At 36.6% G+C, this 11,688-nt stretch overlaps 1 protein-coding gene across 1 annotated transcript; it reads right to left on the minus strand.

Annotated features, from left to right (window-relative positions):
• Positions 1–291: 291 nt before the first annotated feature.
• Positions 292–9,657, minus strand: LOC140158564 (kxDL motif-containing protein 1-like). Its single transcript, XM_072181699.1, is given in 5 exon segments — positions 292–2,697; positions 3,756–3,802; positions 4,625–4,700; positions 4,703–5,051; positions 9,504–9,657. Coding segments are annotated over 4 exon segments (459 nt in total). The 5' UTR covers positions 4,884–5,051; positions 9,504–9,657; the 3' UTR covers positions 292–2,542.
• Between the last annotated feature and the right edge of the window lie 2,031 nt (positions 9,658–11,688).

Raw genomic sequence — 11,688 nt, forward strand, 5'->3', positions numbered from 1 at the left:
CATGTGTGGTAACCAAATGTAACCAAAATTGTATGCCTTCACTGTACATCATTGTAGGGGCTCTGCGTTTAAAAGGGGTGAAAAGGTGGCCACAAAAAAGTTTTATAACAATAATTATAACTAATACCAGTAAACAATAATAATAACAGTTTCTGAAATTAAACAAAATTTCTTCTTTTTTTTCAAATTGCGCAATTTTACAAATGCGCGAGCGAGCTTTGAGACAAACTTTTTATTTTTGACAATATAAAATCTCATTCCAGGGCCAAATGCTACTATCTGAAGAATATGGCTACATTCAGGAAAGCTGGGTTGTTTTTGGTTTTTTTACATTTATTGAACCATTATGAATTTTTTTTCTTACATATTTGGCATAATTATGCTATAAACACAAAATTGACATAAAATGAATACGTTTAGAGAAATTAATTATTTGCATTTTCCCTCTAAACATAAGATTTGTATACATGTAGTAATGTAGTTAAATACACAATAAAGAGAGGTTTGTGACTACAGGTTCACGTCATTATACTCATGACTGTCACAGACTTAAACAGTCATCCATTAAAGATGTGTCACCATATTGACAGAAGTGTTATTTCGATTCAGAAAATGAATCTCAATTCAATTTAGATTCAATTCTTATTTTATAAAATCATTTTGATGTAGTTTTAATTCAATTCTTCTCTGGTTTAAATCATTTTGATTCAATTCCAATTCAATGCATTGAAATTAACTGCTAACCAATATCAATTCCAATTAACAGCATTTGAATTCAATTCATATTCAAATTCAATTCTTATTACCAACACTGATACATTTTACCGGGCATTTAGCTAAAAGCAGTTCAGGGAGAAAGTTTATTCTAACTGATAAGCTGATAATACAGGTGAAATGGCAGAATCAAAATACATGTTGTATTGTATGCATTTTCAATTCAATTAATTGAATTGAAATGAAAAAAATACACCTTTCAATTCAATGCATTGAATTGAAATGAAAGAATAAAAACATTTCCATTCAATGGATTGAATTGAAATGAAATAACCAAACATTTCAATTTAATTCCAATGCATTGAAATAACACTAATTGACAGCCTCATCCTCCACTTTATCCACTTTATCCGATCAAAATAGAGATTTTGGCATCAGAAGAAAGCTCGTGTCTCATTATCCCAGTGAAAATTTAGGCCTAATATATGTTCCGTTTAGATGTTATGAAGGAACAAGTGATAGCCCCATGGTGGTTTCCATACTATTGGGCTGTTGTGAAACATGTTTTTGCTTCCAATATCAAAACTGCTAGTTCAATTCAATCTTAAAATATAGGAATCAGATTATTTTGAAACAGCTCAATATGAGGTACAAAACACAATCTGACCACCAACCTATATTTTTAAATAGGTAACTTGATTTCGTACAGTTATGTGTGATGCCATAAAATGTTCAACGCCAGATTTACATGTTTCTCTCAAACATCACCCCATAGACTATCCCTATAATTGGCACCTTCCTGCCGTTAATGGGGTGAGCATCAGTATCGCATCGGTATACAATGAAAGCAAGGTCAAAAAGGGAATCACATGCTTGTTTTGTTATTTCATAAATCCATGATACCTTTTTGACCGCATTTTGTTGTTTTATAATACTTGATGTCGATGTGATATCGATGTTCACAACAACGGCTGGAACTTAAGGTGCCAGTTATAGGAATGGTCTATACCCATACGCATGTCACTCATTACGGAGTAAATGTGACACAATATAAAATCCAATCAGGCCAAAGCGAGTCATTTTGACAGATATCATCATGCCCAAGAACTAGCTGGAATCTTCTTCAAATCTGTAGAATATTTGGTTGTGAAGTTTTCAGTATGTCCATTTACTTATGAAGTTTATTGTTTTGCTCCCTTCTTTTCCTGTATAATGATAAGCAATGCAAATTGCACATGTAATACACATTGAGAATATTAATTTCTATATTTCAAAATTGCCCCTCCCGACCCCCACCCCCCTCTGATTGTATCAGGTTGTGTCACATGCCTCATGTTGACAGGTTACTACAAGAAAGCCCTACCTGCAATAGCTGCCAGGTATCATAAGTTTAGATGTGTACAATATATACACTGTCAAATGTATATAGGGCAGCTATTGCAGATAGGGCCTTCTTGCACTATCCCTTGCAGTATTTCCATGTACAGAATATACTACATACATGTAAACTAAGGCCTAAAAAAATTGTTTGATTGGCATAAAAGGACATTCTCTATGATAAAAAGTTACCAATGCAACTTTTAAAGCTGTAAATTGCATTTTATAAAGGTCCTGAAACTTTTTGTCTTCTTTTTTTAAATAAAATGTCTTATTTCCTTTTTTTTTTTTGTGTGTGTGGCATAAAGTCTAGGGTCGGGCCTAATTTTAGGGTAGGTCGGGTTACGCCAATCAAACAATTTGTTTTAGGCCTAAAAGGAGATTGCACAGTATTCAATCTATGTACATCCCATTTAGCACCTTGGCAAAGTGTTCTGTGAGAAGCAAAGAGTCAGTTTATGGATGATATTTCATTTAACATCCCCGTTGGTTGCTGGTCTTCAGACATCTGTGTTGTAATAGTTGGTACTGGTGGGCATTTTGTTGTCAGCCTTGAATCATCCTCTTCCTCATCTAAATCTGGACCTTTCACCTCCTTGGATGCAACTGTGGTAAGACAACAATAGCAGTACCAATAACAAGAAACAAAATTACATGTGGTAGAAAGCCAACAGCAAGTACTACATTTTAATCTAATTGGGCCCTCCCAATTATGATCGATGACAAAAATAGAAATACAAGTTCGCATCTGTACATCCCTGACTGTCAATCAAACTGTGCACAGTCTGTGATTGGTTAGGATAGCATAGCTACGTTTGGTACCTCCCTAGTTCTGTTATGGTAACCAATCATATACAGCACAGATTGACAGATCTGTCCAATGCTAACTAGTTTTCTTTAATTACAGCCCCCTCTATAAACTTATGATTTGCATCACGTCTGTTTAAGATGACAACCCCCTCAAATCATACTTTTATTTTAGTTGAATCAAAGCAAAATCATCTTGGTATTAAAAGGGCATTTCGTGATCCACAGCCTCATCCCCCACTTTTCTCAAAAAAAGTTGAGATTTTTATATCACTGGAAACCTCTGGCTACATAATGTTTATGTACAAAATATTTCTTGCAGATTAATTCGTTTAGCATAGATATCGTGAAAATACCAGAACGAAATTACAACACATTGTCTATGGAGCAGTGTAATACACATAATCATGCATAACTCGCGAACGCAAAATCGGAATCAACTGAAATTTTGGGAATAGGTTTTTTTCGTGGATATCTAATGAAAAATGACATAAATAGAGGATGCTAGGATCACGAAATACTCCTTTAAATTGCAATACCTAAGACAGTATTCCTATATATGTATTAATTCAATTTTTCTGATAACATCATTTTTTTGCAAAATTATCTGAGTTGACTTTCACATTATAGTAATTATTAAACACCAATAATTAGGTCATTATTGTAAAAAACCTTTACATCTGGGGGTCAATGACATCATAGTTAAAATTGTTTACAAATTCTTATTTTCATTTTGGTTGATTTCACGAAATGTTGATTTCCCTGTTATATTTATATTCCATACAAATGCAAATATTTCATATCTTCATTACAAATTATCTACACAAAAGAATGTGCCAGAATAAAAACAAACTTACTTTCAAATGCATCTGGATAATCTTTACTCAATTTGCTCCTGAGAAATCTGCAAAATAAGAAGAAAAAGATATGCTGTTAACATGGTGTGTTGTATGTCAAGTGTAAAAAACAGGGGTGTGCAAATGTGTATATAATTGGGGACGGAGGGTAAGGGTATGGTGCGGGGGTCAAGTGTAAAAAAAACAGGGGTGTGCACATATGTGGGGTGTGTGTGTGTGAGGGGGATAAAGTGTGGGGGTCATTTGGGAATTTTTGATTAATAAGCATCTTGTTAACTCAATCTTAATGGTCGGCGTGCATTTATTTCTGCTGCAGCTGAACTCTGGAATAATCTTCCTCACAGTATTAAAATCTCAAAGACTTTTGATCAATTCAAATGTTCTGTGAAAACTTACTTCAGTGTTTAATGTTTAAAATGTTTATTTCTTAATTTCATTCCTGTTGACATCCATACACCCCTATGGATGTCATGACCTTAGCTTTCCACGCAGGGAGCATGGATTGGTTTCCTGATTGGGTGACTCCATTTGAAATCTACAACCCCTGCATGGAAGATTAAGGTCATGTCTTCCAGAAAATATATATTTCAGCTGGAATATAGCCCAATATATAATTCTTCAATTCTTACTCAAATTGCTGAGCAATATTAGAATACTGTATAAGTGGTAATTTTCGCGCACAGTTTTTTTCGCGATTTGGAGATACAGAGACATTTTTGCAATTATTATTTTTGTGATTACATTATTACATATATTTGCGAGGTGTTAATTTTGTGAAATCCGTGAAAATAAAAACCTCAAATCATGCTCATTATCACCATGTTAGCATAATTGGAAATTGGAAAATTCAATTATTAATTTATCCCTACCTTATTCTTCTAAACACTGATTCCAGATCCTTCTTCATATCCATCAATGTCTGTGTGTGCTCCTTGAATTCTTCCAGAGTTTTTCATATCTAGCAGCTGATAAATTATTAAAGTTGGACAGCATCTCATTTGTCTTCTCAAACCTACTTAGCATCTGGGTTTGAGCTTCCAGCATTGCACTAATGTCATCATGGTTTACCATGGATGTCAACGAGCCAATGAAGGCATCTGATGCTGGCGTTGTTGTAGTTGAAGACATCTTCTCTCAAGTCAATTGTTGCTTTCAAAAAATAAAATACAGAGCTTCTGTCCTTGACACAATCCAACCTCTTGCCTTAATGTGTCTACATGTATATTCTTCAGTTCTCAGAAGATTAAGTCTGGTTGAACAGCAATGTGTATCAATGCAAAGGTATGATTGAGGTGTCTGTTGGATTAAAATGAAATACAGATCAAAACCAATGTAAGAATTACAACAATACGTAGTACATACTTAGGCCTACATACGGTTCTTTTATGTTTTTCATACACAATTGTTTATTGCATGCTTTCAGAAAATCATCATGAACCGGTTAGCAATTGATGGGACAAAATATTTCAAGTCAAAGCCAATTAGGAGCAGAAGGGGGCATGAAAATCAGCTTGTTTTGCATGAGACCCCACACACAGACATCATGAAGCAGCCCTTCTTTGCAGAGGCAATAGAAATCTGGAATGGTTTCTCCATGGTGCCTACGCCTGATGATGACAACATAAGTTTAATGACGACCCAGAAACCCCAACTTTTAATTATTGACTAGACTGACCCAGCCAACACTTGATGAAGTCAACCTCCAGGGATACTCCTGTGTGGATGTTCTTAGGAGGAGGATTCAACAAAGTAATGAGGTAATGACAATTTATCTGATGCCAAAAACTTTCCAAAAACTTTCCTCTAGGCCTCTGAAGGAAACCCCTGAGGCAAAAGAAGAATTAAAATAAAACAAAGCGCCAATCTGTCAGCTTTTATACCGTAATAATAAGCTGTTAATACTTGGGGCATTTGTATAGATCTAATTTATGTACCGCAACTAAGACATATATTGTCTACAGGTACCGGTAGACAAAAATCCTGGGGCCTGAAATGCTCAATTATGTACCTCTTGGTAGATCTGTTTTGTTTTTAAAAGCACTACCGGTACTACTTCTAAATTTTCAAAGTTGTTCTTAGACTTCACAATGTATTTACTACTATTGTGTATTTTTATGTTTTAGTACCATTACAGTACTGTAATCTTGAAAGCGATTGCTCCAAATCAAACCACTAGCATAAGCTGACAATTCAGACAGGGTGCGGGCAGTTGGGTTTTGAAGCCATATCCTAGTGATTTGGTCTATCTCTTAAAAAAAGTGTCAAGCAAATGTTGTACCAGTACATAATAATAGGCCATGCGTTTTGAACTCGCCACCCAAAAATGGTGGTTTTGTTACGCTTTTCCAAATTGAGACTCGTTCAAATTGTTATATCTCTGCTTAAACAAAATGTATTGTAGTGTATTTGGTGCAGTGGCGTAGATTTCTTTTTGATATTGGGGGGATGGAGTTGGGAAAAAAATCTTCAAGTATAGTCAATAGGTCAATGCACCACCTTTTGGCGACAGAATAAGTTTATGGTACAATTGCACGCAAAGCGTGCGAAAAATTTTACTATTTTAAGCTAAACTGATGAAATTTTTATATGGTGTAAAAGTAGAATAAAATTTGCACTTTTAGGGCTAAAATGGGCAAATATGTGGTTAATTTGGTCAGAAACACATTATCAGGTGTCAACATTGGGGGGGGATAATTGTATAGACCATCCCCCCTGGCATAATATTGGGGGTATTTATCCCCCCCCCCCCTCCGGGATCTACGCCTATGATTTAGTGTAATGTTGTAGCTAAATGAGTGCCCTAACAGACCTCCAAAGGAGAATTGTTTATCAGTTTAAGATAGTGGAGTTATAGTTTTTTGAGTTCAGAATGGCCGAGGTGGTTGTTGAGGTGGTGGAGGTTGAGGCGGTGGCGGTATGTACAAAGTCTATGAGAAATATAGATTTTGTGTGTGTGCGTTGAATCAACTGATCATATCTTTGCATCCATATGGGCTACAGGCATGGTTAAGAGCTCTTTTGAAAGATTATTAATTATGCTAATTGTTTTTAGTCATTTTGAACTCTTTATGATTGGTTTAGTGTATAAAATACGAACTTTTACATACAAAACTACCCGTTTAAACACTGTAGTAAGCAATGCGGATGTCTTCAAAATCTAAAAGTTGCTGTAAATATTTAATTACTTATATTATCATAGTCAAAGTATACATTTTCTGAGATGAAATTTAATGAGGAATCTAAATATGGACTTACTTTTTCTGTATGGGTTAGGGGTAAAATGTTTCAGTTCAAAATATGTTGAATGGTAAAAAAATTTGAACATATTTTGGGACACCTTGTATTCCGAGATTACCAAACAGCTGTGATTTTTTTTCTTCCCAAGTCAGTAGGCTCCCCCTAACCAAATCAATGTTGTTTACTTTCAGTTTATAACTGCAAGTTAGTAATAAGCAATGCATTAAGTGATCCATTTTTTTTTTTGGAATTTTTTTATTCCACCCTGTATAACTTCAAGGTCACCCTGTACAATGAGTTGAAATGTCTATTTGAATTGCTTATGCCTTCACCTTTCAAAAATGTATACTTTTGCTAGTTTAGGGTTGATAGTTGTGTAGATATTCTAATTTGAAACTTGATTGGTGTAAAAAATTCATAATATTTGTGATGTAACGCTAAGGGTGGCAAGTTCAAAACACATAGCCAATAATAATATCAAGTATGAGTCTGAGAATATGTCAATGAAAAAAAAATGAAAATCTAAAAAAAAGGATAAATCAGGGAAAAAATGCTCAAAACGGGCTAAAAAGAAATAAAAATACGGAAATTTGGGCCAAAAAATCTCCTTTTAAAAAAAGAAAATTCTCATACCTGATTCATGACCAGTGCTGTACGGTGCGACTAAATTGGTCGCATTGGCGACTAACATTTTGCCCATGCGACCAAAAGTCAAATTCTTACCGCCAATGGCGACTAAACATTTCACATGTTAGTCGCCAGGGCTAATCAATATTTACCTCACAGACTAAACAAAAAATATACAGTAATGATGAGTGATCCATAAAGTATCCATTTAATGCTCATTTTGTACACAAAAATCGACTGGCATTCGGGTGAATTGGCACATATTTTTCGTATTTACGAGTGTTCAACACTTCCGGGTAGGGGTAATCATTAATATTCATCATTCCCGGGATTCCCCGTGACCCCGCGAGCATGTACTGTTCAGCACATACACTGCACAACGGCGCTGTGCCTCACTACTGTACCACTGTGACCTGTGCATGTCGTGCTGTATCACTCACATGCACAATGAATATTCAACGCACGTGGCTATACAGGCTGACATCGTGAAGTGTATGTATGTGCTACTACACATAGTGAGCCAAAGCAGAGTGTACGGTCGAGTGTTTTGCATGTGAATACATCGAGGGTGTGCTGGTGTATTTATGTTGTGTGATAGGCTGAAAGTTTATCAGGAGTAGGATTCAGGAGTAGGAGTAAAATAATGGCAACGAAGCGGACATTGTTGGATTTTTTTGGAGGCAAATCGGGAAATACTGTTGTGCCGGAAGTTCGTGTTGAAACTGATGATGGAAGCAGTGGGGGAAATGCAAAATGCAGATTCTTCTACCCAACCCGCTCAATAGGGTGCATCAGATGCCCCTCATGTCAATGGATTCATCTGTCCCTAGTCTTAAAATGTTCCTATCGTCACAAAACTAACTTGTGCCAAGTTTGAATTAATTCTAAGTCCTAACGGTTTTGATATGGCAGCTACTTTAAATTGTTCGATCGGCTTCTAATTGGAATTGTACAGGGGTCAACGAACTTTACTACATAGGAACACACATTGTAACTTTAGGCTCTTGGTGGCCCCCCAGGACGACCTCCGAATTAATTCAAACTTGGCACATGTTAGTTTTGTGACAATAGGAACATTTTAAGACTAGGGACAGATGAATCCATTGACATGAGGGGCATCTGATGCACCCTACCGCTCAACCTAAACAACATAAATTCCAACCAACATGGGCCGATGACTTCGATTGGTTGGAGTATGATGAAGCCAAGGACACGATGGGTTGTAAATACTGCCGGGCGTATCCCAAATTAGCAGGCAGAAGTGATATGTCAGGATCTACATCGTTCAAACGTGAAACTCAAAATAAACATTCTGGAAGTAAACATCATCAACAATGTGTGGATGCCTTTCTTAGACCAACTGTATCTAAATCGGCGGTAGCTGTTGGATTTGTGAAGCAAAATGAAATCACGGAGGAGAAGATTGATTATGAGCTCAATGGCGACCAACTGTTGAAGCTTTTAATTGCCAGCAAATGCAAAATGTGTACATACCGTACCATCCAATAGTAGGCCTATGAATGTATGCCTATGAATATATGCATTCTGGAAAACATTTTTTTTTTACTTGTGAGCAAAATTGATGGGCGCCTAAATTTATAAAGTTAGGCGCCATTGGCCCCTCAATCAGTTTTTGCACCGTACAGCACTGTTCATGACACGCTCAGACAGGGAGTAAGAGCCTTTTAGTTGTAATTATGTCTACATCTACATCAAAATGATCATAGTATACAATATCATGGGGATCATGGTTATGGTATGTCATGAATACACGTCTTCGTTAAAGCTTACATCATGTTTAACAATTCTGTGTAATGACTAATGACTGTCATGAAGCTTAATGTAATTTACACACAATCATGCATTTATAGTTATTTAGCTTACCTACAACCCAATCTCAGGGTAACGAGAAAGACGGCAGATCCTTTCTTACCACACGAAAACGCTTGATGGGATCAAACCAAGCCATAAAACAGGATTTTTTTTCACAAAAATCCTATCAAAACATCAGGAAAAAATAAAAAATTTACGTCTAAATACAGACCGTCGCCAATTACAACAGCAACGCTAGATGGCGCTATTTACTTCCTCGTCCTCTCAGCTGGTACTCATGAAGCATGATCCCAGCCCATCATCTATTTCCAATAATTTCTACTAATTTCCTGCAAAAAAAGGCTGTAAATTGCATTTGAGGTATTTAGTCCTAAACATTGGATTTATGACGGTTTCCCAGCTGTTTTTGCTACCGGTAGGCCTACATCTTTTGATACATAAAAGGGGGCAAGGGCAGGCAAGGCAACTTTCACTGAGGGGGATTTGAACACCGGGGGGGGGGGCTCAACTTTGGAAGTGACAGGTATGTGCCTACCCGAGTCGCGAAGTAGGGGCCTATCGGGTACAAAGCGTTATTTTTAAAAAAAAGGGGTCATTGGGTACAAACAAAATAAAAAAGGGGTCATTGGGTACAATATTTTGAAAAAAAGGGGTCATCGAGTATAAGATTTTTTTTTTAAAGGGTCATCGGGTAGAAAAAATAAAATTTCGCATAATTTTGAAAAATAGAGCAAAATTTGACAGTTTGCATTTTTTGTTGCATTTTGATGATGCTATTCTAGAAAAAGGGGTCATTGGGTAGCCGCAACCAAAAAAGGGGTGATTGGATAGGCGCAACTAAAAAAAGGGGGTCATCGGGTATGGCTTTTAAAAAAGGGGTCATCGGGTATAGCCGACTTCAAAAGAGGGGGCCTATTGACAGGCACATACCGTCACTTCCAAAGTTGAGTGCCCTCCCCCCGGGGATTTGAATGACAAATTACGGGTGTAACTGTCCCGTACTACCCCACTATATTGCATGCATCGCATGAATACAACTTCCATCATTATTATGTTATCCAAGTGTGAAAATCATGATCCAAAACATGACAAAACTGGATGCTTTACACCTAATATTTTGCTCGACTGGTCTACGACTTGTCCAATATTTTTGGTGAAAAACGTGATGTATCCTTAGCCCTGGGCACCAATGGCAACCCCTAGCTACACCACTGAAAGTGAGCCTATCCAACACAGTCCAAGTGTTGAGTCCAAGTGTTGATTATATTGGACTCTTCAACTCTGTGCAAAGTAGGCCTATAGGAAGGAAGATTCTGAGAACATAATAATGGTTGCAATAGGATTTGAACTGTTCATATGACACCAAATGTTAACCAAAACTATCAGCTGGACTGGCTAAAGTTATGAAAAAGAATTAAGGTTAACCCACTGATTTGATACATAAATTGAGACAAACAGGACCATGATAACGTCAAATGATTACTGCATAATCTTTTAATTCTTATCATAAAAACATGATGCAATAACAGTACAAACAATGTGCAGCATGGGTGTACTATGCCTTGGTAGCAGAAAGACCTATCTCCATTAGCTATGTGTATGACTTGCCTGTAATTTATTGTGCATTGGGGCAAAACAACAGCTAATGGAGTTATTGTCTTTGTGATACTGAGCATTGACTAACGTATACAAACGTCTATCATTAGACTACACTTTACTGGATTAGCACTAGCCCTGTGCTCTCTGATAGCATATGATATACTTCAACTAGATGTAGCATTTGGGCTCTCAACTTGCATTCCATGCTTGTAATTAAGAGAGCTGAGCCAGTTCTGTATATACTCATTTTGATTTATACTGGATACTTTGACCCTACAAACAAGCATAAATCTAGGAGAACCCCCTCCCTCGATAAAGAGAAAGGGGAAAAAAGAAAAAAGCAACTGAAAATCAAATCAATATATACTGTACTTGTGCATATGGAGTAGCATATCTGGGTGACCCCACACCCACAGTCCCAGCGTAGCCCTCCCATATCTATCCCCTGTGCTGCTTTCATTTCAAAAACCTTGATCCGTGTCTGCCCACAAACGCATCTGTTTCTTCAAACTTTTAGTAACTTCATTCATTAGGATTGTTTTTGTTTGCTAATCCTTTAATAATTTGTCCCAGTTAAAATATGCAGATAAGGTATGAGCTATCAGGTTGGTAAACTAAAAACTAACATTTTAGTACA

This window comes from Amphiura filiformis, chromosome 8, assembly GCF_039555335.1.
Source record: "Amphiura filiformis chromosome 8, Afil_fr2py, whole genome shotgun sequence".
Classification (NCBI taxonomy): domain Eukaryota; kingdom Metazoa; phylum Echinodermata; class Ophiuroidea; order Amphilepidida; family Amphiuridae; genus Amphiura; species Amphiura filiformis.